The 27300-nt window shown below is 33.1% G+C and overlaps 1 protein-coding gene and 1 long non-coding RNA gene across 2 annotated transcripts in view; both read left to right on the top strand.

Annotated features, from left to right (window-relative positions):
• The window catches only part of LOC129223791 (neuroglobin-like), a 276469-nt gene extending 260946 nt beyond the window's left edge, over positions 1–15523 (top strand). Inside the window, exons 2-3 of the mRNA XM_054858148.1 lie at positions 1556–1787; positions 15072–15523. Coding sequence (XP_054714123.1) covers positions 1556–1787; positions 15072–15332 — 493 coding nt within the window. The 3' untranslated portion in view covers positions 15333–15523. The remainder of the gene's footprint in view (positions 1–1555; positions 1788–15071) is intronic.
• LOC129223793 (uncharacterized) lies at positions 2576–9965 on the top strand. The gene is made up of 3 exons (XR_008580655.1): positions 2576–2648; positions 5290–5410; positions 9340–9965. It is a non-coding gene; the product is annotated as an uncharacterized LOC129223793 (long non-coding RNA).
• Positions 15524–27300: the final 11777 nt, after the last annotated feature.

Raw genomic sequence — 27300 nt, 5'->3', positions numbered from 1 at the left:
AATGCTACAATTTCATGGACCCCATCCCCCCTCAAAGCGTTACATCATTTGTGGGCAGCTCCTTACTTAATTTGGAGCTTCGCTTGAGAATAATTTGCCCTTTTTTTTTTTGCTACTTCTTTAGAAGAAGGTAGAAAGCAATTTTTAACCGTACAATCTCGTTTAATATTCAAACATTTTTTACTGTTAGATTTTTTTTTTAAATTTTCCTTTTTCAGATTAACCTCCAGTTAAAAAATAAGCAGAGACGTAACAAATGAAAAAATTTAAGGTATTGCGCCATATTTGAGGAGGAGATTTCAACGAGAGCAGGAAAACTTTCGCCAACTGCACCAAATGCCTAAGTCATCAGGCTTCTCCAGTTCACATTTTGGATTGCATAGGACTCTCTAGGGAGGATGTTCGACCCGCACGATCGTGCAATCTGGGGCTTAAAGGGTTACAGTCAACGGGATCGTGGATCTTGTTTGACTCCGTCAGACAGTGAGGATAAGCAACAACAGTTCTGGAGAACAAAGTCATTTTCCCTATAGAAGCAGTAAATATGATGATCGCAAAACGCAAGCACGCAGTAACAAATACTAGATGCGCAATCGTTTAATTGCAATAAGTGTATAGATGAGAAAAACGATAATAATTTTCTAAGAAATATCTTTTTTTTCTTCAAATAAGCACCTTATTTTGATTGAGCAGCAAGTTCCAACACATTATCATCATCGTCGTCGTCGTCGTCAAGGATTAGGCATATTGTTCCGACTTCTTGGTCGCTCCACCGTTTCCTGGGCCTACCATGGTCTCGTTTGCCCCTTTTTCTGTAATAAAAGACAACTAACTCTCCCTCGTGTCATACGTCGAACAATTACGTATATGCATTATATGACAAAAAATCGCATCAGATAATTTTGTCCGGTTTTTTGATGTAAATACTCCTATGTGCGCCTGTACTACAGATGATGCTTTGTCTATTGAAATCTTGCGTGTTTGTGACAAGGGTGTGGAGTCGGACAGTCGGAGGGAAAAGTAACGACTCCGTTAATTTTAGAGTCTTTGACTCCGACTCCTTCACCCCAAAATCAGTCCGACTCTGACTCCGACTTCGCAAGCACTGACAGAGTTTGCGGCTTTGGAGGGAAAATGTCTGACCCCGACTCTTAGATTTTTAAACCTTCGACTCCAGACTCCGACTTCTTTACCCCAAAATCAACCCGACTCCGACTCCACAGACCCCGTTCGTGTTTCAGTCATTTAGAGTAACTTTGCGTTTACATTTTCTCTTTGCGTCACACCCCACGCTTGTTTTAATAGAAGTTGCCGCATTTATTGGTACAAAATGAAAGAAAAACTCCTTAAGTATTTTATAGCGACTCGATCATTTCCGAATGCTTGTGTTGGCACCGGCGCCTGTTTCCAAATGTAGCCTAGAGCATTCTTTGACCATGTAAACGAAAGAAAAACACATTCTCTGGATTATATTCAAAAATTGTTGAAAACCAACATGCAACGTTTTTCCCGCCACCCATTCATTTAATGATACCAATCCATCTCTTAATTTCAGATTATTTGAAGAAAATGAGGACATCCTCCACCTGTTCCAGAAATTCCAGTACAAACGTTTCCACGAGCTTCACCGAGACAGCATGGAGTTGGCTCAGCATGCGTCCATCGTGATGAACACCCTCGACGAGAGCATAAAGAAGCTGGGCAACGTCGACTACTTCATGGACTACCTCCACGCTGTTGGGAAACTACACACGAAAATTCCTGGTTTCCAAAGAGACTATTTTTGGGTAAGCTAAGTTTCGCTGAAGTTGACTGAAAAGGTAGAGAAAATCAATTTGCTTCTTTCCTTGTTTAACCAACACCTCCTTAATACTAAATGCTTGTCGCTTTCTTGCTTTTAACATGGAGCAAAAGTGATCTCTATAAGTAAACTTCGGTACTCTTGCTACTGCAATCTATCGAAGGTCGAAAGTATTAGAAATTAATAGCGGAGAACCCAATTGGTTAACTTCTAAACTTAAATTTTGAAATTGACCAATAAACAATTTGATCGAAATTGTTTGGATCCCTCGTTCTCGTTGTTGAACGCCATCCTTGCATTGCCGCCAGGTAGCGTTGAAAGTGTACGGGAGAAGGATCATTTTTTTGAGGCAAACGTGATAGGCATTAGTACACTGTTAAAAAAAATGTATTCAAAAATGAAACTCTGAATGTATTCATTTTTTTTTTGAATAAAATTGATTCAAAAATGAGTAAATGTGGCATCAAATACAAACATACGAGAAATACGAGTCATCATATACGAACATACCCAAGTCATCATATAAGAATACAACACATTATCAAACACTAATTCATGAATAAAGATGCATACAATCATTTAATACTGCAGCTAACGTTTCAAGAACATGGTTTAATAAATATTCATGTATAAATAGGAAATATAATAAGCGTGACTTCCAAGAATAAAACTCGCGAGCTTCGAACTCTTTTCTTATTGCGCATGCTACGCGTCGCTCAAGAGCGTGAACAAGTGTCCACAATGTTCATACGCTTTCGGCGCTGCGGAGCGATCGAAATGGCTGAGCTGTTCGTCACGAAAAAACTAGAAGATTGGAAATTGGAAGAGTTTTCATCGAACTTTGAAAGTAAGTTTTACTTTTATTATCATAGTAAGGATAATAAATGAAGGGTTGTATCTAAATTACCCAAAAATTACTTGCCTAAATTGCTCGATAGCACATTCAACATCCGACTGTGCTCGGAACATATTTTTAAACATTATATTTTATGTGGATATATATGTTTTCAAACTGTGAAAGAAAGTTCATAACGAGCTTCGCAACCTTTATTATCGTAGTAAGGATAATAATTGAAGGGTTGTATCTAAATTACCCAAAAATTACTTGCCGAAATTGCTCGATAGAACATTCAACATCCGACTGTTCTCGGAACATTTTTTAAACGTTATATTTTATGTGGATATGTTTTCAAACTGTGAAAGGAAAGTTCATAACGGGTTTCGTAAATTTTATTATTTATATTTTACTCTTCAAATTTGAAAAAAAAAAAGCGAAAGCAACATCTTGCACAAACAGCTATGGAAGAAATTAGGTTCTCATCAAGCATAAATCGTTGCATGAATACATTTTTGGAACACTTGTGTGTTTCACTGCAAAAATATTTTTTCTTTCGAAATACCACTAATATAAAAACCTTTTTGCCGAAAAGTAACAAGAAATACAGATTTGAATTCAACATATTTCAGTGAACATATTAATCATTTATCGTTACATAACTATTGATAAGATTTCCAAATCTTTAGTATGATTCACTCGGCCATGCACAGGCTTGCTAGATTTCAGTAATGTTCAATCGGGTCGAGGGAATGCCCCCCTCCCCCCGCAATCCTAAGCTTTGCTCCCTCGCGTAAATAAATAGAACGCGTATCTGCTTGTCAAATTTTGCTGAAATTAGTGGTGATGAAATTTAAAATTTAATTCTTAATTTTTATTCAAAACATTCTGTGTAACAAGAATACAAAATGTATCAAAATGGAAAACAAACTCTAAAAAAATATTAAACTAAACAATTTAAATATCAAATAACCCTCTTAAAAAATGTTTAAAAGTTCAGTTTAAATACAAAACGAAGGAATTAGGGGCAAAAATAACTACAACTATAACAGCAGTAGGATATTTATTCATTCCACTTGATAATAAGTTCTCCATAACGAGACTATATTTGCTTACAATATGAAAAATTAATACCGTAATGTTAAATTGACAAGCAAACTATTAAGTTACTCCTATAAATTAATGCATAGTTAACAATTAAAAACATTATATACTCAATTATTATGGATAGGAATTGCATTTACAAGAGCTGAGAGAGAGAGAGAAATGCTTTTCTCTAACAGTTTTAAAGTAAACTTCACATTTTTACAATAATTTTTGATTATTAATCATGCATTGTATCATTAACAAATACATCATGAGTTACTTGTATAAATTATGAAATGCATGGTGAACAATAATAAACAATATAGAAGGATTACTTAGGAATAATGTTAGTATTTACATGTAAGACCATGGTGCTTCCCGCCATTGAGAAAGCTTCATACTCTTTGTGAAAATAGAACTTCGTTTTTAAAGAAAATTTTACATTTTTACAGAAACTTGAGAGACATCAATGCTGCATTGTGCAATTTACAAATAAACTGTTAAATACTTCTAAAAAATTGATAAATGCATGGTGAGATATAAAAAACGTCATACATACATTGGTTTTGGATAGAAGTTGCATTTACATAAAAGAGCCGAGATGTTTTTCACCTCCTATGAGAAAGATCTTCATTTTTTGAATGATGCATTATGTAATTTACAAAAAAACCATTCACTGCGTCTATAAGTTATGAAATGCACAGTAAGCAATAATTTATAAATAGTGCTGCATCACATACGGTGAGCCATAACAGTCATTCTACGGTGAGCAATAACTATTTTACAATCACATATTTATATTATCTTTGTGTTTCATAATTTTGAAGTGCACAGTGAGCAAAAACTTTTTTACAACAGAATATTACAACTCTAATTACAAAATGTACGGGGAAAAACATTTTTTCAACTCTATATTATATACGGTGAGCAATAACTACAGTCGGACCTCCATATATCGATCTTCCACATATCGAAATTTTCTATGTATCGAAATCCCAGCAAATTTCTATGTTCATTACATAGAAAAGTTGTTTCTATATATCGAAAAAATCTCTATATATTAGAGATGTACCGAGTAGCACTTTGGCCGAGTACCGAGTACTCAGCTTTTTATTACTCGGCCGAGTACCGAGTTACCGAGTACTTGGCCTTTCACTACTCGGCCGAGTTCCAAGTACCAATTATGTTTTTAAGAAGAACCACCGACACACATGTGATGAATTTTGAACTTATTGAAATAGTAGTATAAACCTCCTTGTCCATATAATAGTTTTTAAAACTAAATTCCCGCTGAAATTTAATTACGCATTATATATATACAATTTTCCAAACCAAAATATTATTTTAAAACATATAATAGAAATAAAACTATTACTATTTCGATTGTTAAGAATATTGGACCAACACATTTTTTCATGATTTATCTAGTCCTCTTTTTTTTTTTTTTTAAAATCCCCGGAGAGAACGGATGTCATGCATCTCTCCTGGCAACTTTTGTACCTACTTTTCTTGCATATGTACTTCATTTTGCATTCAATTTTTTAATTTCTTAAATTTTCTTTTTTAGCGAACCTTTCGAGAGATATGGTATCTTCAAGAATTTCCTAATCACTCCATCATTATCACATTGCTGAAGGTTGTAAAGGCCAAAAATGACAAAGACATTTATTTAATATTTGATTTTATGGGTAAATATAGGTTTTTATAAGTTGATTGTATCTCAAGATTCATGTTTAATCAGGGTTTGTTGATTTAAATCAGCTTGATTTAAATAGTGATTAAAAATCATGATCTAAATCAAGTGATTTTTTTTTTAAATTGATTTAAATCAATTGATTTGTATTAAGTGATTTTTTTAACAAAATCAGTAATTAAAATCAGTTGATTTTACTTTTATAAATTAATTTTGCATTTTTAAAATGTATTGCTCTAAATTTAACTACACTGCATTATACTATCTTAACCTCAACAGGCAAAACTACATAGATCCCTCTTTCTGTGTGTGATGCAGATTTTCACTCTTGTAATATTGCTTTTACTCCAAAATTAGTTTAGAACAAAATAAAAATTTTGAGTTTTTCTTACACGCCATGACTAATATAGTTCAGAAAAGTAGTTGGTTAACATATTATTTTAGACTAAAAACGTACATGATAATGGAAACCTTATCTTTAAGCAAAGCATTAAACAAAATCACATCTTATCTAAGCATTATAACATATTTTTGAATCTTAAAATTAGACGTACCAAGTAGCACTTGGGCCGAGTACCCGGCCTTTCACTACTCGGCCGAGTACTCGGCTTTTCACTACTCGGCTGAGTTACCAAGTACCAATTATGTTCTAAGAAGAACCATCTACACGCATGTGATGAATTTTGAACTTAATGGAATAGTAGTATAGACCTCCTTGTCCATATAATAGTTTTTAAAACTAAATTCCTGCTGAAATTTAATTACGCATTACATAAACAGTTTTGTTTGTCTAAAATTTTACAAAAAAATTATTTTTAAAATTAAAAATAAATAAAAGGTATGATTAATCAAGTTGGAATTAAGGCAAATTACAGTAAAATCCCTCTAATGTGGACACTAACTGGACAATTTTTTTTGTTCGCAATAGAGCGATGACCGCAGGACAGGGGTTTAAGAATGTTATTTGCATTGGAACTGGGGAATTAAAAATTGTCCGCATAAGAGTGGTGTCTGCCTTTGAGGGGTGTACGTTAGGAGGGTTTTCACTGTATACGAATCAATTATAGTTCTAGTCTGCCAAATATAAATAATTTTTAAAAGCAGATAAAACAAATGTGCAGGAGCACTGCAGACACGTGTTTCTGCCCCCCCCCCCATTACAGGGAATGTCTTTTTCATTGCATAACATGTGAGCTAAAGAATGTAAAGACATTCAACAAAAAAGTCCGAGTTTTGTCTTTAAATCCACGAGCTCCCATTTTGTGCATTGAAAAAAAGAATTCCTTGTAATGCCAAAACATGTGTCTGCAGTATTTCTGCACTGTACTTTCAACGTTGTTTCATTTCCTTTTATTTTTTAAGCAAAAATATTTTTATATTTCTTATAACTAATTTTTGGTTGAAGCAAAAATCCAATTTTAATATAAAAATTCCATATTTTCTATACCATAATATATTTCCATATTTTCTTTTTTGCATAATTTTTAATAAATAAGTTTTATTAACTTTGGAGACATTAAAATAAAGATTTATTCCATTGAAGCATTACAAACTTCATTATTCTCAAAATTTAAATTTGACTTATAAATTTTAATGGTAAATGATTGCAGAATATAATTCTTGCTCTTTTTTTATAAATTTTAGTATCTGTCTTGGACAATATTCAATTTTTTGCAACTACTCGGTATTGGCCGAGTATCTGATCAAAATTTGGCCGAGTACCGAGTACTCGGCAAATTGGCCGAGTAGGCCGAGTACCGAGTAGTTTCCGAGTACCCGGTACGTCTCTACTATATATCGAAATTTTTTTCGAGATACTCGTAGGTTTTTCTCTGCTTTAGACTGTTGGTATCATGAAAAATGAAGCTTAGCGGAGAAAATTATGTTCACTAAAGGTTGCTACAAAACTTGAGGAATCTGGGGTTTAGGAGTGTGTAGTTCGGTCGTTGTTCCGTTCTGGAGTTCTTACATTCCCTCAAGTTTATTTCAAATCTTAGTTGTAACCAGTATCACTGTAAAATCAGTTTCAAGCTATCCCTTTTGTCTGTTGAGTATCATTCCTAGTCTTTTTAGCTTCAGTAAAAATCATTCAAGTTAAGTAGATTGATTTTTTACTTTTCACTCGATTCCATTGTCAAAACGAAAATCCCCTAATGTTACAGATCAAGTTGATTTGCCGAAGAATGAAGATGTATGAAGGCGCAAAAATGTAATTTCTGCAAAATTAATATTTTTATTGTTATCTTTCATTTAATGCTCGTTTAAATTATAAATTGGGTTTCATGCACGTTTTAATGATTTAGAAGTTTTTTATGTTAAAATAAGATTGTTTCTATATATCGAATTTTTTCCCGGCAATTTGCTACTTCGATATATGGAGGTCCGACTGTATATTACGATCGCGTATTTACAATAACTTTGTGCAACATAATTACGAATTGCACGGTGAACAAAACCTTTTTCCAACACTATGTTGCATACGGTGAGCAATAAGTTACATATCACGGTGAGCAATATTTTGCATACTACGGTTAGCAATAACTTGAATTGCAACTATTGTCAGAATACGCAGACTCAGTGGCACAGAATCTCGTGTTACAATTTCACGTCCGGGAAAGTTTGAATTCTGACCTTTAAAAAGCATAAAATAAAAATTAAATTAAAAATTTTAAAAATCGCCTACTGAAAAAAACTTTAAATGAAACTAAAATTAAAAATTTAAAAAAACCCCGACTAAAAAAAACCTTAAATAAAACTAAAATAAAGAACTAAAAATACCCGACTAAAAAATGTTTAAAATAAAATATTTATCGACTTTTGAGGTTTCTGATAAATTGCCTTATAAATAATAGCAGTAATATATCCAAGCGTCGTCGTGTCGGGGGACCAATATGAAAATAAAATATGAAAGAATGAAAAATAATAAAGTAATGAACAGAATGCAGCTAATAATGATAAAGTAGCTATGATATCTAAATACAAGAGTTTGCTCAGCGGTCTATATAACCTACATACCAATATGAAAATAAAATATGAAAGAATGAAAAGTAATAAAGTAAATAACAGAATGCAACTAATAATAATAAACATCAGTTTTTACTTGCAGACAAACATAAAGCAAATTACCCATTTACTATATTATTTTATTTATTTATTTTTTTGCTTTTTTTGAAATGGTTTATTATTTATTTTAAATTAAATTGATAATTATACTTAATATATAAATTTTACTATGTTAAATGGAAATGCATTTACACTTCATAAAATAGTTCAAAAATTTTCTATTTTAAACTTGATGCATCTTTAATCCAAATCGATGCTCTTCTTCGAAGACATTTGGCATTTTTTCATAGGAAAAGCACAACCCAATTACGTCTTCTTTTTTTTTTTTTGTGAAACTTGTTTTTTATAACAAAATTTAAGAGTTGGGGAATGTATGCGCTCAGATTTGATTTCCATATCTTATGCATGCGATAGGAAAATATTAAAAGAGTGGACACTTTTTTTTTTTGAATTTTCTTACTCATTTTAGGAGAAAGGTCTGGACCCCCGTGGCTATGTCACTGGTGTTCTAACAAATATAGTTGATCATATCAACAAAATATATTTGAAAGTGAAACATAATTATTTTTCGCTAAGTAATAATTTTGTTAAACAATGTTGCAATTTTAAAAATTATGCAACATTTAATATCAGGTAAACAATGCAATGCTGAGACGCCTGTCGCATATCTATAAGATGACAGATAATTATTATTGCAGAAAGATTTTTTAAAATCTTTTTCTGCACCTATCTGCCCGATTTTAAGTAGAAAAATACAGTTCAATATTGTTGAGTTTTATCATTTTCAGTTAAACGCTTTTCTTAATATTCAATATTTTTTTTTGCATATGTTTTTTTATTGATGAGTTTTCTATTCCTTAGGTGTGTGAATTACATTTTCGCAAAGAAGACATTCTTCATGAAGCAGAATTCTTCGATGAAAAGTCGATGAGACTTCTAAGGAGTGAAATATTTGGTATGTCCCACAATGACTCAAATGCTGCATCCAGTGCTTTCACATTTATGATCCAAAGTTTATTGTCTCCGTACAAAGATGTGGCACATATTTTGCCAGTCCGTAGCATAGATGCTGACGATTTCCATTCATATATAAAAAAAATCTTGATTGGTTTAGCTGCCATAGGGTTTAATGTCATATCAGTAGCCACTGACAATAATGCTATTAATAAAAAGGCCGTTAGTATGTTTGCCTCTCCCCTTGAGTCGCGGGTTAGGTATGATTATCCTGGAAGTCCAGGAAAATATTTCTATTTTTCTTTTGATTCCGTTCATATTTTTACAGACTACATTCAGATTCTTTGCAAGTGGTGGTCAATAATGAATGTGAAAACTTTGTATAAGGGTGAGCATAAAAGGGATGAGTTCCAAACGCCTCTCACACCAAATACTGACACAGCTCAGTATAAGTTCTTAACTAACTTTATTAATTGGTTAGACAAATGGGAGGAAATGAATTGTACAACTGGTGGATTAACAAAGCAAACCCATCTAGCCATAAGCCATACTACAAAAGCTATGCTTGCTCTTGCCGAGTACTGTTTTAAAAACTTTAAATTTCGATTATTTTTTACCAGGGAAAATGCAAACAGACTCATTAGAAGACAGATTTGGGCTTACCGTACATTGGCAGGGTCAAATTACAATGTCAGTATACGTCAAATTTATGACACTGAAACAAAATTGAGAATGCAAACAATTTTACCCCTTGTGTAAAAATCGAAAAGTTGTGGAGAATTGTTACTAAGTTTTTCTCAGGACAAACATTGGGATGAAGATGAAGATAGCTCAGATTCATATCCTTTTTTTAATGGTTTTCTAATCACTCCGGAAGAAATGGTAAGTACTCAATCGAGTTTGCCAATTTTAACATACATTAGTGGATATGCAGCTCATAAAGTTCTATTGAAACTAAAGTGTGAACAATGTCGATCAACTTTATGCATTGATAAGCCCCTTGACACAGATGTAAACAATGATTGGATATCAAAATTAGACAGAGGGGGGTTGAAATACCCACATCCCGAAGTTGTTTGTGTTTCTCAATTCACATATGCAGTTGTAAACAAATTGTTGTCAACACATTTTGAATCAAATTTTATCAGTTGTCAAAATCACAGAAAGGTTGTAAAATATTTAACTCTTGATGTACTGGATGAAAATGATATTTCTCTAGGTATCGATGAATGTGAGAGTCATGATTCTCTGTTTCTTGTAAAACAAATTGTATGGGTTTTCATTAATATATTTTTGAACAACTTTTGCAAAAAACAAAATGATTCTCTTCAAAAAATGAAAAAAGATCAAAAAGAAAAAAATACACTGAAAAAATTTAAGAAAGATGCACGTAAATTGTCCACACTAAATAAATAAGCAATTTTATATTGTTTCTATGAGTTATCTTTTAAAATGTAAAAGTTTGACTGAATTATCCTAAACTATTTTTAAATTACAACCTAGGGAATAGGTGGAAACACTGTGATGTACATTGCAGATTATTGTCAAGGTTGCCACGCCACAGGGAAACCTGAAGAAACAGGGAAAACATAGGGAATTCAAATATATGTATATATATATATAAAGAACTGACCATCCAGCGAATTTCAAAAATTTCCTCAAAAACCTGGAAAATACAGGGAATTTTTTTCTTCTTAAATTGAAGTTGCGAAAATCAATTTCCTAATATATAAACCACCAAAAAACAAATAAATTACTAGTAATAATTATAATGATAATATTAATAAAGTAAAATAAAAAATTGGCAATTTTGCTTAAGTTTTTATTTTCAAGTTAAATATTAAAATATTCATCATGAAAATAGATTCTTGAATTTCATGATAATTTTGAGTGTATGAAATTAGTCGTCAATAATCTTTATTCTGGATCACTTGCACACTTTTAGGTCCATGTAATGAATGGTCAAAAGAAGTTTTTTTTTTGAGTAAAAAGTTGAATATATTCAATCACCATGCTATTATTTCAGTTATTATGAATTCTTATTTATTTTCCCTTACTTATTTAGATTTTTTAAAAAAACCTGTGGTGAAATTATCAAGATATTTATGTTCTTTTTCAAATATCAGTGTCCGCTCGTTTATAATGTTTCATTTTCAAGCAGGGAAATCATAGGGAATTTTTCTTGCAAAATTGATTAGCAACCCTGATTGTGAAAGTGTGCAGAATTTTAATTTCTAATTAGTTATGGACAATGAAGTTTCTTAATGTATTGTACAAAGAGAAAAAAAAACTGAATTTTTCTATTTTATTTAATAATTTTAAGTTTTATCAATTAAAATTTAATTATTATTAATCATTATTGATGCTGTATATAAAAAAGAAAAGAGTCAATTAAATTAAACCGTGCTTTATGAGTGTAAAATAGTAGACCACCACCTCTGCATATGTAGTGTGAACTGTTAGTACTTGATTCTTAATTTTTCATGTTTTTGATTGTGAGTTCCTAATAGCTAAATAATTTGAGTGTTAGCTCTTGTTTGACCTCATGTGTAACATAAATGGTAATAGGTGTTTTTTATGTGATGTATGTGTTATCATGTGCAAATAAAAGTTACTGTGCTTAAAATATTGTCTTTATTTGAGTATCACATTCATAAGCTAGTTGAAAGCATAACATATGCTAAGCATTCCTTTTTTTTTTTTTCAATTTTTTTCAGAACTTTTTCTACAAGAAAGGATTACTTGTGTGAAAGTACAAAATTACATCAATATGAACAAAAGCAAAATCTCTTTAAACAATTAAGTCATTTATTTGTTCACAGATATTTTGTTTAAAATATATTAGGAATATTTATTTACTTATGTGTAGGCTCAACTTATTTATTTTCCTTTTGAAGTAGTTACACTAATTTGCCAAAGCTGTATAGTTCCACCCAAAAATCTTCAACTAATTGCCTATTTTGATATTTATAGCAAAAGAACATTTTACCAAAGCAGATTAAGTTGAAAAATCAGAGATAATTATTTCTTCAAAAAAAAAAAAAAACTTGGAAACTTCAAATTAAACAAGACTCAATAAAATATTTCTCATTTATTAATAACCCTACATGAAAAAAATGTACGCTCTAAATAATTTTATAATTATTTACGGTACAAGTTTCCCCAACCCCCCGATGTCTATTTGAAATTTTGAAAACGTGTGAAAGTAAAATTTGAAGATTAATTTTCTGCCCTGGAAAACGCACAAGTTTCACTTATAAAATTAGTAAAATAAGTGATTTTGTGAGGTGAAGGAGAAATAAGCTGTCTATTCTATTAGATTGGTGATTTAATTGAAAAAGATATGCGTCACCTTTTTTTATTTAATATTTAAATTCGTGTTACATTGTACGCACGGCGCTTTCCCGACCGATTTCGCCCGTGAGCAGGCCTTCCAGATATAGGGGGCGTTGTTCGAACCCCAGGCCCTCCGGCTCCGAATCCGACACTCTACCGATCGGGCTACCACGGCCCCTCTGTAAATTTTATGGGAAAAAATTTGGCCTTGTATAGTAAAACACCATTCTATTGAGGGGTATTCTCCGCAAATTTTACAATTTTGCACAACCAACCCAGCTGCCGGTAAAAAACCGTAATTTTTACGGATTTTTTTTTACATTATGCATTTAAAAAAATGGAACACAAAATTCACTTATTTTCACACTACTTTACTCAAAAATGTTTATGGACTTTTAAATGACTGAAATGATAATTGCACTAAAGTGCATGGCAATACTTAGAATGTGAATTCAAAATGTTTTCAAAAGTGAGCTGACCCAATTCATATATTTGAAATAAGCCATTATACTTGATTTCTAAATGTATTGAAAAATGAGTACATATAACTGAGCTAAAAACTCATTATTGATTAATGAATGAGTTTAAATTTGATTTCTAAATGTACTCAAAAATGAGTACATATAACTGAGCTAAAAACTCATTATTAATTAATTAATGTATTTATATTTGATTTTAAAATGTACTCAAAAATGAATACATATAACTGAGCTAAAAACTAATTATTAATTAATGAATGTGTTCATATTTGATTCAAAAATGTACTCGAAAATGAGTACATATAACTGAGCTAAAAACTCATTATTAATTAATGAATGTGTTTATAATTGAAACAAATGCGTACTCATATTTGATTACCAGAATGTACTCAAAAAAATGAGTACATGTGTTTCTCAAAATTGAACCTTATTGATTCGGAGCTATATTGAGTAATGAAAGTATTCAAAAATGAGTAAATTTTCATTATTTTTGAATACCCATTTTTAACAGTGTATTAAGGAGGCATTGGTTTAACATCCAAAAGGTTTGGATTTTGAAGCCGGCAAATTTTAAGTCCAGCATTCTATACAGAAACGCCCCGCTGGCGCCCCTGTGACCTTTGAAAAATATCCTTATTCAGTCAACTTTGTCCGACATTTCGGCAAAATTATCATAATTAGGCAAATTTTGTCTGACAATCCGGCAAATTTTGTCTGACGATTCGACGAGATTATCATAATTTTGGAAATTTTTCTGAAGATTCGGCGATATTATCATCATCCGGAAAATTTTGTCAGAAGATATTCGGCTAACTGAGAATTTCTGCACTCCCAGAAGTACAAGTTAGGAGCACCCCTGATTCTATAGAATGCCTAGGCATTGTACAGGGTGATTCATAAGGAATGTGCCGAAAAGAATAGTACAATGTGACTGCCGTAATGGATTTATTCAGCTGAAACAAATTTATTCTGCAAGTACAATTATACAAGTTTTATTTGGAAACACGGAAAAATCATCGAATGTCGAACTCGCCGCAGGAGGCGCTGTTAAACAAAATGTCGTCCATGCAAGAGAAAGCGCACTGCGTTTTCGAATATACCAAAACCTCCTCGATAACTGCTGTGCAAAGGTATTTTCGCACGAAATTTCGTAAAGAACCACCGCATCGGCATAAGCAAGTAGGTGAAGCAGTTCCGGGGCCTACATTGGCCGCCGAAATCACCAGATCTAACGTCCTGTGATTTTTTTTCTCTGGGGTTTCGTTAAAGACAAGATGTTTGTGCCTTCACTTTTTGCTTAAAATTTCAATTAAAACTTCAAGAAAAGTTGAAAAAAACAATTTTTCCGAAGTGGAAATAAACCCCTTTGGAAAAAAAAACGGGGGAAAAAACGTTTTTTCTTCCCCGAAAGTTTCCGTTTTTTTTCCGACTGTTTTCATCTCTAATTAGTACTCACTATTTTACGAAGTTTCATTTGTGTACTGTTTGACCACGGATTGTATGGAATTGGCAAACATCCAGTTAAGGCGACTCCGTCAGAATGAGGGGAAAATTAAAAATTTTATGCGCGTATTCCGCTCATTTGAATGAGACTCTGCTTCATTTAGAGGCTAACATACATCTGCAAAATCTGACATCCCTGAAAACTAATAGATGCTTCCATTTCCGCGTGTAAACCGGATGTTTGCCTTTCCATACAATCCGTGGTTAGACAGTAAGTAGTATTTTCAGGCATATCGAAATGTTTATATCTTAAACTTTTGCATTACTAATTTTTTCATTGCATTTTATATCGTGTCTAATGCATTTATTCTTATTTTTCAGAGAATAGAACGTCCATTTCTGGCAGCTGTTCAAGATACTTTAGGTGATCGGTATACAGACAACATGGAGAACATTTACAAAATAACAATCCGTTACATCCTGGATACCATCGTTAAAGGCTTTGATTTGAACAGTGGCTTGAACAGTACAAAATCACAGCCTTCAAAAGCTTCCCCAGAGCCGTCCCCATCGCCTCCCGACACCCAAGTTGGCAGTACAACGACTAATAACATCAAAAACCAGGTGTCGCTGAAATCTTAATGGTGGCTTAATTTTTTTCTTAAGTTCTTAAATGTGAACAAGATCCAAAGACTTTCAAGAAATATACGATCTGACAAAGCTAGAATACATAATAAGGGTACCTTGGCGAATAATGGATTTATGGCCATAATTAAGGCTTTTCTAGCTGGTGACATTCTACACCTGCATCGCAAACCTAGTGTTAGCCGCCATGTTGGGTCGAAGTCTCAAAGTCACAGGGGTGAAATAGACTGACTGATTTCAAAAAATTATGACAGATAATGGTTAATGATTAAAAACAAATTCTCGCAGAAAATCATGTGGACCTTAAATTCCCCCCCCCCCCCCTAGTTCCAAATTTTAGTTTAAAAATTTTTTTTCAATAGCAGGCATTTTGAAAATATTGTTGTGTAATTTTGTTTATTAAAAACATTTTTCGAAAAACTAGGTTGTAATTTTCTGTGTTGCTTTGATTTACGGTCTTACAATCTGCAGCGCCGTCTATTGAAAAATTCTTGAACTAAAATTTTGAACTTTGTGGGACGAAACTTACGGCACACCTCATGAATTTTCTGCAAAAAAAAAAAAAAAAATATCATTAACCATTTTCCTGTTATAAATTTTTGGAAACAGTCAGTCTTTTTCAGGACACCCTGTAGATGGAAACTACTAATTTGGGATGGCATCCATGCGTTATTTTATCATTTTAATGGACTTTTAAGTGAAACAAGATACTTAAAATTATTAAAAGTTTCATTAAATATTCCGTCAAAGGAATAAACTGAGCCACGAAATATAAAATAACCCGTCAAATAAATGTCAATAGAAAACATTAAAGGTTCCTTCCAGAAATAAAAAGTTAAAGAATGAAAAGCAAACATGGCGGCGAAGTGAAAGAAATGTTTCCGTTTTCTCCAAGGTAGAAAGTGAAATGTTGCCGAGAGCCTATGTACCCCTATTCATTCTACTTTTAATGATTTCTTTATGCAAGTTTCTTGGTCATAGTTTTGCCTCTTTCTTTTAATGTCTAAGGCAAAAGCTAATGATATCGCATAGACATTTTTGTGGAAGAACTGTCATCTGCCATTATTAGATCAGCCATTTACAAAACAATTTCTAAACTCAAACTGTTCGAAAACGTTTCAAAGCAATAGCGAGATAACAAAACAAATTAACAGGTCATTTCTTTCACATTGACAGCGTGTCCCCATTTACCTGCCAGACCTCTACTTTTGCAACCGTTAATCCTAGATACATACTTCCAACTGCAAAAACAGTCAAAACAAATGCGGAGTTGAGATAATGAAAGTTAGAAGTGAAAAAATATGAAACTTAACTTTTTATGCCCCTCATTCATATTTAGGGAACATACGCGGCTGGTGCACCAAACACTACGGGGAGGGGGTCAGAGAAAATGCGAGGGGAGGGGGAGAGTTTTGGCGCGCGGTGCACTTCAAGAGTTTTTGTTTGGGGGGGGGGGAAGCAGGCTATATTATTGTATTTTACGGTCATCATTGTTTTTTAGGTAATCTTCTAAAAAATCGGTACAGATGGTCACATTAGACTCCCTCCTTCTAATTCAAAGTTGAATTTTAATATCTATGAAAATAATGTGAGAAAAATACAAAACACATACTTATTAATCTTTTAAGTGCCAATGTTCCCGAACGAGTACATTAACTTTTAATAACCGTATAAAATCAAGTTTCACTTTTGTGGCTTTAACTTTTAAAAAATTATTAATTAATTGAAAAAAAGTAGACTTGATTTTTTGAGGATAAAACTAGTTTTCCTCTACAATTAGCTTTCTACAAAAACTCACAAAAACGTGCGTTTTTTTAATTTTTTTAATTTTTACGAAGATTGATAAAAATTTATATAAAACTGTGAGAAAACCTTAACTGTTTTGACATTTAAGAGTGACACGATGGATTATTTCGGTGATCAAACATGATAGATAATAATTTCCAGCAGAAATGTGTTTTTAATAATCTAAAATTTAAAATTGCGGTGAATGTGACAAATAGCTTTATTTTTATCAAGCATTTCTACATAAATACAAAACTAGCCTCGCGTAAAGCATAATCCATCAAAAGCCTTAGTAAAAAATCTTAACGTAACATGCCTAAAATATTATATATATATATATATATATCTTCTTGAATTATTTAAAGGGATGCCGAATAGTCTTATTTTTATAATAAAACTGAATTTTTAATACTTGGAACATAGAGCGGCATTTAAAGCGTAAAGCAAATTCTTCTTTGTTTAAACACGTGAATTAATCAATTCTAGCATTTTTTGATCGACCGGTAATTTTGGACTTACAAAAAAGGAGGGGCAAGTCTCCTTTGCTTTTCAAAGTGAGGGCAGTCAACCCCCTGTACGAGCCGCCTAACTCCCCAGCATCAAGAAAAAATTGACCTCAGTACGACTAATATTCACCGAGGTTTTCAAGTTCAAAGTTATGAGGGACCTTACTGAAAATGAGATGGGAACATAGCATCGTAACAGAACACCAATTACACAGGGGTGCCCACTTCCCACCCAGGGGCGGGGATCTTGGCGCAGACTGCGCCATTGAAATTTTTAGGGAGGGGGGTGTTTTGAGGGGTATTTTTCTCATTTGGGAGGATGGGGGTTTCCGTGATATTGAGGGGGGCGCGCCCTTGCAATTAGGGAGTATGCACCCCTGAATTAGAGTAATTATTGAAGCAAAGAAAACTGTATATATTTAAACTTGTCATTGCTGTTGGAAAAAAGGAAAAAGAAAAGGAAATGTGAATCAATGATTAAAAAAAAAAACAACCTACTACAAAAGAAAGCCAATTTATAAAGCCAGATACTGAAAACCATGAGTGTAAGGTGGGTCAATTCACAAAACGCTGCGTTTCAGTCGTATGGGTGTCAAATTTTTTGTTTTCGCATTGTTTCTTGATACTTGTGATCTCCCTAACTATAAATGGTTGGGGGGGGGGGGCGACAAAAGACTTTATAAAAAGTAAATTTCCTATTTTTTTGCTTCAAACCTTCAATATATTAATTCTGAATCACATTTTGACCATTTTTTTAATTGGAAGTATGAAAAGAACTAACGGTTGCAAAAATAAAGGTCTTGCAGGGCAGGTTACAACGGGAACTAGTAGCGTAACTAGGAGTTGGCTGGAGTGGTTCTCGCCAAAAGCGCAACAGCCGCCGGGGGGCGGCATTTCGACTGATTTATTTATTTATTTATTTATTTTTAAGATAATTATTATTATTATTACTATTTTGATCATAGAATTTGAAAGATGCTTAAATTTTTCTAAAAAATCGCAAGAAAAAGAGCTAAAGGGGATAATATATATTTTAAAGGTGAAAAAGCTGTAGTTAATGTATAAGGCATTGGTTTTTGAACACTGATATTATCTTATGCAAAAACTTTTCTTTTGGACACAAAAGAAGTTTTTTTTTTTCTCTCAAAAATAACAGACAGAAGAATGAAAAATTGATAAACCTTCCCTGGGCAGCACAAACTGCGCCCCACCCTATACCCAGTTGCGTGCCATTTGGTTGGCAGGAGTGGCAACAGCAGCCAGGCAGCGGTATTTTGGCTGAAAAAAAATATAATTGGGATTTTTTAAATTTATTATTTTTTTTTAAATTGATCATATAATTGGAAAAATGCTTTTATAAATAAAATTTAAAATAAAAATAAAATTCGCAAGAAAAAGAGCTTGAGGAAAAAATGAAAAAATCCTTAATTCTCAAAAAAAAAGAGGGGGGGGGGGGATTTTACCCGAGGCGTGAAATTCTATTCCGATTCATTGAATTAGTGGAGGACATTCTATGCCGAATGATTTCATTTTTTTTTTCGGGAAGGGGGCGACATTTTGTCGTGTTATAGCTTGAAGTGTATAGTTTTTCTCGGGCTAAGTATTTACTCTCATTATAATAAAAACTCTAAGCATAAAAAGCCTTATTTGAACAAAATATTGGGATGCCTTAATTAGCGATTATAAAGTGCTTTTATTTTGCCTATATGTAAATGATCATGTTTTTTTAGTCAATTTCAGATTAGCAATGCTTTTTGTATTTTTGCTTTGCTTTCGTAATCATAATAGACTTTTTTAAATGCTTTGATTTTTATTTAAAAAAAAATTTCTTTCTTTCTTTTAGTAAATGTGTTAATTATGTTTATATTATACATTCTCCTATTGGTTTGAAACAAGTTCTGTTAAAAGTTAAGGCTGTTTCGAAAAAAAAAAAAAAAATACATAACTATAAACGGAACTGAAAAATGTTTATTTTCATTTAATTGAAGAACGTACATTATTTATATTTATTAACGAACTGCAAATACTATTGGTTTTATTGAATTTATGTGAAACGGTGAGGGGAGAACTAAAATTTTTGAGAAGGGGAAAATTCTCAATTCGCCGAATGAAATCCCAATTTTACCGAATAAAATTTGAGCATGCACACATTTATACATACATTACATCTACTGTGAAGAAACATTGGGCATCGTTGAAAACTATTCAAAAAAAGAAAAAAAAAAGAATATTTTAGTTGCAATACTGTGTCCTAATTTGTCGAATCAATTAGTCCATGTCCCCCCCCCCCCCAAAAAAAGAGAGGTCACGGTGACCTCCGGTGATTTCCCATAGAGGTGACCCTATGTGGGGGCGCAATTTCATAAGCTCGCCAGGGGCGCCAGACCCCGTTGTTACGCTACTGACGGGGACATGCTTTATAGAGCAACTATATATATATATATATATATATATATATATATATATATTTTTTTTTTAGTGTATAAAAGAGGTCTTTCGCTTTTCTACATTTAAAACCTAAGCATTTGAACAAGGTGATATCTGCATTTTTACAGTGACAGGTTTTTTAAATTCTAATATTTCACAGTTGCAATACATTTAAAACCAAAAATAAAATTTCTAGTCTAATGCAATACGAAGCATTTAAATAAATCGTCACTATTTTTGTAAACGTAGTGAACTTTCTAATTTTTGCTTGTATTATAAATTTTTATAACTCTTACTCATTACTTAACTTAGAAAAGTTAATCTGAACGGTTTTTTTTTTTTTTTTGAGATAACAGTCTAGATAACAAATAACACTTGATTACGGAAATTTTATTTCACGTCATTGACACGCATTTCCTCTTATAAAAAAGGAAGGTGGATCCTACATTTTGACTCTGATAAGAATATGTCTGACCTTGAAAGAGTTTATTTCTTTACAGGGAGAACAAATAATAAAGGTGCTCAATAACTCCTTAATTCAACATTAGCCGTTAGCATAGAAAATGACACAAATTTAGAAACATTTAATTTCTCCAGCTGTTGTTTTGTAAAATGTAAATAATGATTTTATTGTAATGTATATGCATATTAATAGGGCATATTATAATATGTAGCATTGTTTTCACAGTTCAATGTATTTTTTAACCCCCATACTTATGACGTTTGGGGAGGGGTTTGAGCACCCTCTTTCAGTTAAAACAGGAAGCTAAAATTCTTCCAGTATATTATTATCCACGAGTCTAAAATATTGAACTGTGTCCCGTTATCTAGGTGAAACCTTTTTTTTTTTTTTTGAACCACCCTGCGCTACAAGGTAGGGGTTTTTATTTACCCCCCTCCCCCAGTGTGGACGTCGAAATTGCTTGAAATTGTGGTACTCCTCTCCTCCCAAAAAACATTATATGCGATTTTTGATCAGATCAGTGCAGAAAAAGGGTTAGGTGACTTGCTCGTTTTTTTTTTTTTTTTTTTCGAAATTGAAATTCTTGAATTGCAATTTTAAATCATCTTTGGCGACATTTGGAAAGAGCGATGACTTAGAAGGGGGTTCTCTTCTAAGTAGGGGCATTTGCCCCTCCCTGGCTAGGCCCAGGCTTACAACAATTGGAGTAAAAGCTTTATTTTCGAACTTTTTTTTTTTTTTTTTGTTCACTATGTCCAGAAATAGAAAAGGGATTCATTCAAACGAAATTAGAATAATTTATAACGTAGTGCTTGAAGTGGAAGTGACATCTGACGAGTGTTTTCCAATGAAACAGGACCAGAGTTATATCGATCACTAAGTGGGCAACAACGGTGCCAAACTATATAAACATTCATTTTCTTTCTCAAACCGGTCTTCCTCATATCTGTTTCAGGAAATGGAGTCGTGATGCTTTGTCAATCAGAATTCATCTTACCAGAGTCAAACTATAGTCTCTATTTGCCATTATTGACGCTAAGTCAAGTAGTAATTCAGGGGTGCCCCCCCCCCATAATACCTTTAGATCAGGGGCTCTCAAACCGTGGGTCGCGGGATGTGTCCAGGGGGCTCGCGAGATATGGAAGAAAAGTTTAAAGAAAATTAATTTATTGCAAGATTATAAAATCAGTAAAGCCTACTACTATTATAAAATAATTTAAGAAGTAAAAATTCATGTTTATTTTACTAGGTTACTTGTGTTTCTAAGGATAAAACTTAACCAGTTGTGTAGTTTTTAGTTATTGTTTTAGGGTTTAGACAGAGTTAAAACTTTGGAGGGATGCCAAAATACTTAGTCTAAAAAGGGGGGTGGCAGTGTCTAAAAGTTTGAGAACCCCTGCCTTAGATTATTAACACATAGATATGGCAAGAGGGTGTAATTGTTGATGAAGGAACTTCGGGGCGAAAGTGAGGGGAGAACACGTGAGTGCGTTCTTCCATGGAAAACGTTTCACCAGAGCTGCACTAAATCTCATAGGGATTTGAATAGTCCGTTGATATGAATTTTTAACCTTCTGCCTGAAATGTTTTAATACATTTTTTTAATGTCACCCTGCAAGTGCATACAGTAGTCCCTCATTTTACGCGGGGTTTACGTTCCACAGAAATGCCGCGTAAATCGAAACCGTGTAAATTGAGACCTAATAGTAGTGTTAAAATAGGGGTTTGGTTCCGTAGATAAAAAAAATACTTCATTCTAGTGATGACTAATTGTATAATAAGTTTAATATGTACTTATATCGATTTTTATGCATAACATGTGTTCTGTTTATAAAGAGGAGCTGGCAATGATAGTCTTTTGGCAGTCATTAAGAATGTTTCTCTGTAATTCTTTGCAGAGCATTAACGCATCCATGACCACTTGCATATTTCCATGATAGAATCTTCCTTCACTAACAAATAAGAAAAATCCTTTTTATTGTCTTGGAATGGCTCAAAATTTTCAATGTGAACATTTTTGGTTGTGTGTCACCGATGTCGGTATCCTCGTTGGTTTTGGCCTCCTTTGTCACTCCTAAAAGCTCTTCTTCCAGTGAGTTCTGAACTGTTTGAGTTTAATAACTTTACTTCTGGAAAGAGCTTTGGAACTAATCGCATAAAATGTCTCCAGTAGCCCAAGCTCGATTATTAGCGCGCCAAAATGCAGTTGGTTACGCGTAATCTGCAATCTTGAGGAGTTAGGATTTTGAAAGAGGGGAAAATTTTATCTGTTTGCATTGCCGCATCCGCGTAAAACCGAAACTCATCCGCGTAAAATAAAATAAAGGTGTCAAATCTTAAACCGCGTATAATCGAAACCGCGTAGAATAAACCCACGTAAAAGAGGGTCTACTGTAGTTTACTGATTCATGGATAAGTGTTTTTTTTTTTTTTTTTCAATTTCTACAGTAAGTTGTTGAGTTATGTTGATTTAAAATTGGTTCTAAAAGTTGCGCTCTCGTAGAATAGCGACAGAGGAAGAAAGCGCCGAAATACAAAGGACCGGTGACATAACCACGTGGTAGGCGGCAGCGAAATTCTTTGATCTTCTCCCCAAGTCATAAAACTTGATGCCTTTACTCCTGCTTCAGCGCATACAATAGGCATTGAATGGATTAGCTTGTCCTTCTCTCAATAGTCTAAGACAATAGCAAAGGCTCCACCCACCCTTAAGACCACTAAGAGCCCTCCCGCCCCCCGAAAAAAAAAGCGAAAAATTCCTCTTAAAACACAATTTAACAAACCGTAAGAACTTCAATGATGCAGTCTGCTCCATGACCCTAGGTGGGCACCCCTGTAATTAGTAAAATATGCAAAAACTGGATGACAATTCGGCTTCCATTACAAAATATGGGAGATGGGACAAAATAAAGCTTTTGTCTTGAAAGGAAATAAATGTATTGAAAGTACAAGAAAATTTTGCCTGATATTTGTATTTTGTGAAGTTTCAACTGTATTTTAGTAAATAAAAACTGAACAGAAAATTTTGGGAAATTATTTTGTTGGAATATTGTCATTTTTTATTATAAACTATTCTCTCTTCTTGCGTAAAATTTGATATAGGCCAATAAGGGGCCGTGGTAGCCTGATCGGTAAGGCATTGGACTCGGGGCCGGAGGGCATCGGGTTCGATCCTCGCTGGTCGAAGACCCACCGTCGTCATTAAAGGGGACTGGGCGACGTTAAATATGCTCGTGGTCTCAATGTCCTCCAAGTGAAACGATACCTCTGGGGGTGCTAGCACCAGGTAGCTATTAGCTCTTGGACTAGTTCTAAATTCTCATTAACTGTTCGATCCGGTGATGATGCTGCCATCTATCGGTATATAAAATAATGGAGGCAAGGCACTTAGTATGCAGTCCTCGACATAAATACAGTTGAAGTCAGATGTGACTCTGAATAGGAATAGGAATAGGCCAATAAAAGTTGGAAGCTCAATGACTTAGGTTAGTATAGAAATAAACAGTGTCAAAAAATTCACACAAAATATTCCATTGTTAAAAATTATGTAAAAATAGTAAATTCTATTGAAAACATTCTAATTTTATTATCGTCATGTAAATAGCAGCATAGGTTACATTTTCTCAAAGATTATTCTCAAACAAAAATAACAGATGATAGGGGAAAGTAGTAATTTTTTTTAAAAACATTTTTTTTTTGCAACTTTTCTACAATCAGGTTTTTTTTACATGCTTAATTTTATTGCATACTCAGCAACTCATAAAAATTCTAAAAATTGCAAAAAAAAAAAAAAAAAACCCATATGATCAACACAAACACTAAATTAGCTTTTGTCGGATGTCTTTTCCTCCATAAGCTCATTACTTTTTGCATTGAAAAAGCCGTTCCCTGTAACATCGAAACACGTGTCTGCTGTAATTGGCAATTTTTTTTTTTTTTTTTTTTTAACGTTGTTTTTCTTACTTTAAAGTCCTATGTATCGCATTCATTCTCACCTACGAGGTTCTATGAGACACTATTTGAAGTTAGAGAAACATCTAATCATTACAATTATTCTTATTTATATGATTAATAAGGAGCAGATGATTACACACAGTGCAACCTTTTCTGTCCGGACTAGCTGGAATTAAAGGCAATCTGTACAACTGATGCTACAGATAGTATGAAAATAAGCAAAGCAAATCATTAATTAAAAAGGTTTATCTTTCACTTCTACAAAAAACCATATTTTGTAACAAAATTAAATGGAATTGTGTGCAAGACTTTTAAATTAAAAAAAAAGAAAAAAAAAGCAGCTATTTTTCTCACAATTTCTTAACAAAGAATTAGTCGACTTTCTCCCGTTAATACACTTCATTATTATAGTTCAGCTGTAGTGATGCGTTGATTGGTTCTCATGGATTTAATCTGATACATTCAGCTGAAGCAATGGATAATTTTTCAGAATTTGGTGTAGTTTTTCTATTATTCATTATAGGCCTTGAGTTGACTTTTGAACACTTTATCACCATGCATATCCATGTATTTGGATTTAGTTCCCTTCAAGTTATAGTTACCATGGTAGCGTTATTTAGATTACCGTAATTTATTGCACAATCTGTGCAAGAGCTGTACATTTAATAAAGATAAAAAGTAAACTTTCTGCATACTGATAGTTACGTTATTGCTTGATTTTAAAAAATTCTATATTTAACGTAAATTTTTTTTGAAAGCTATAAAATTTTATCCTGATAAATGAGGCCCTACTGTATTGCATGAACAGCTTAATGAGGAAGGAAACAAAACTACCATTCCAGGAAAAACCTGTAAATAATATCAAAAGTTTTTGTTTCTCTGGAAACTTATTTAACCAATTGAGTTGTTAATAAAATTAAAAGAATAACTAAAATTTAGAATTAAAATAATTCATTGCAAATAGAGCTAAAAAGATAAAATGACTTGAAATAGTACTATACTAAAGCTTTCCCAGTAAACTTGCTTTAGAATAAATTATAATGTGGTCTAGTATTTGTTGTGATCCATTAGATAGGTTATTTTTGGCTTTATTGTTCAACTAGTGGTACCCACATGGCTTTGCTCATAGTAGAAAATTAAAAAGTCACTTGGTTTGCATGTATATTTACAATAATAATTACAATATAAGGGATGATAAATTTCTCGCCAATTTGCTATGGTCATTTGCTCGCCCATGGTCGCATATGGTAGTTTGCTTGTCCACATTATGGTAATTTGCTAGTCTACGCAATGGTACGGTGTTCGTTCACGAAATGAAAATTTGCTCAATAAAATGTTCTTAAAATTGGAATAGAAAAAGAACAAAATCGAATTTTTGAAATATCGCTTTGAGGTGCACACCCCCATGCTACAAAATACCTTTGTGCCACATTTAATGAAAATCGGTGGAATGGTTTAGGCGCTATGCACGTGACAGAGATTCAGACAGATGGAGATCCGCACAGAGAGACTTTCAGCTTTATTATTAGTAAAGATAAAGATGAGATAAAGAATATATTTAAAACCACACAGTATGATTTCTTGCAAAACATTTAACTTGAAAATTTGTATCTGAGTAATCATATAAAAATTCAGAAATATAAATAGAATTGTTAGGAATATCAGTTACTACTGCTTGCCATAAAATAAACATAACTTATAAGAGTAGCTCTGGAAAAAAAACTTCAATAAGACTGCAGAAAAATAAAAAACATACAAAATGCTTCTGACACTATTCTTGCTGATTCTTATGTAAAATGACCTCTGAATATGCCACCGTTTTCCCTCATTATCGTCCACTTTTTGGAAATGGCTCCTCACAATTTTTTCCAGTTTTCGATAGCTTTCTAGCTATTATTTTTACTTGGAGAGGAAGGGAACATTATATTAACCCAGCGGCGTACGCAGACAAATCAGTTCGGGGGGGGGGGGGGCTGAGCTCGAAAGTCTTTGAGCTGGGGGGGGGATACTTATGAACTGTAGCTAAGAAAAGTTCATGTATCGCTTTTCTGATATCAATACGAATGTAAGATTTCAAAAATACATCATAAAAAAAAAACTTGTTCTTTATTATAATTTTTATAATTAATTTTGAAAATTTCGGGGGGGGGGGGGGCTGTAGCCCTATCAGCCCACCCCCTGGGTACGCCACTGTATTAACCATTAACATTCTACAAAGGGGCCAGAGAGGTGAAGAGTTCGAAAGCATGAACATCTGTAGAAAGTTGCGAGACTCATGGGAGTATTCCCCCCTCCCCCCCAAAAAAAAAATATTTAAAAATCATTCAAAAATATCATTTTTCTTCAAGGGGTTAGTTTTATAAATTTTTTCACTTAGTTTCTAGCGTAAAACTTGAGTTTATAACTCACTTATACAAGCTCCATGTCTGAAAATTTTTTCATGTTGCTAATGAATTAAAAGATGAAAATATATATGTATCATACGTTGCAAGGACGTTGCAGAGCAAATCTTTAGTAAAGAACCTTCCCAGGCCTGGCTCCTGGGGTAGGCGACGTAGTAAGTTACTACCCTATAGCCAGGGCTAAGGCAGAAATACATAAAATACACTGCCAGCTCAGTGTGTATTTTATGTACGAATATCTGTTTCAGCGCTATAAGATTCACTGCATCAATGCTAAAAATAATAACTAAGAGTGTGTGTTACTGCTTGGTCATGCAAAACATAGTTCGAAATTTTTCAAGAAATTTAATTTAATTTTAGAGGTGGCAAATTGCGTGATTTAAAAGTCTTTTGAAAACATTAATATCTGTTTCAGTGCCAAAGATACA

The sequence above is a fragment of the Uloborus diversus genome, chromosome 6 (genome assembly GCF_026930045.1).
Source record: "Uloborus diversus isolate 005 chromosome 6, Udiv.v.3.1, whole genome shotgun sequence".
In the NCBI taxonomy this organism is placed as follows: Eukaryota; Metazoa; Arthropoda; class Arachnida; order Araneae; family Uloboridae; genus Uloborus; species Uloborus diversus.
Note: the sequence above shows the minus strand (reverse complement) of the source record. Positions and strands in the feature narration are given on the sequence as shown.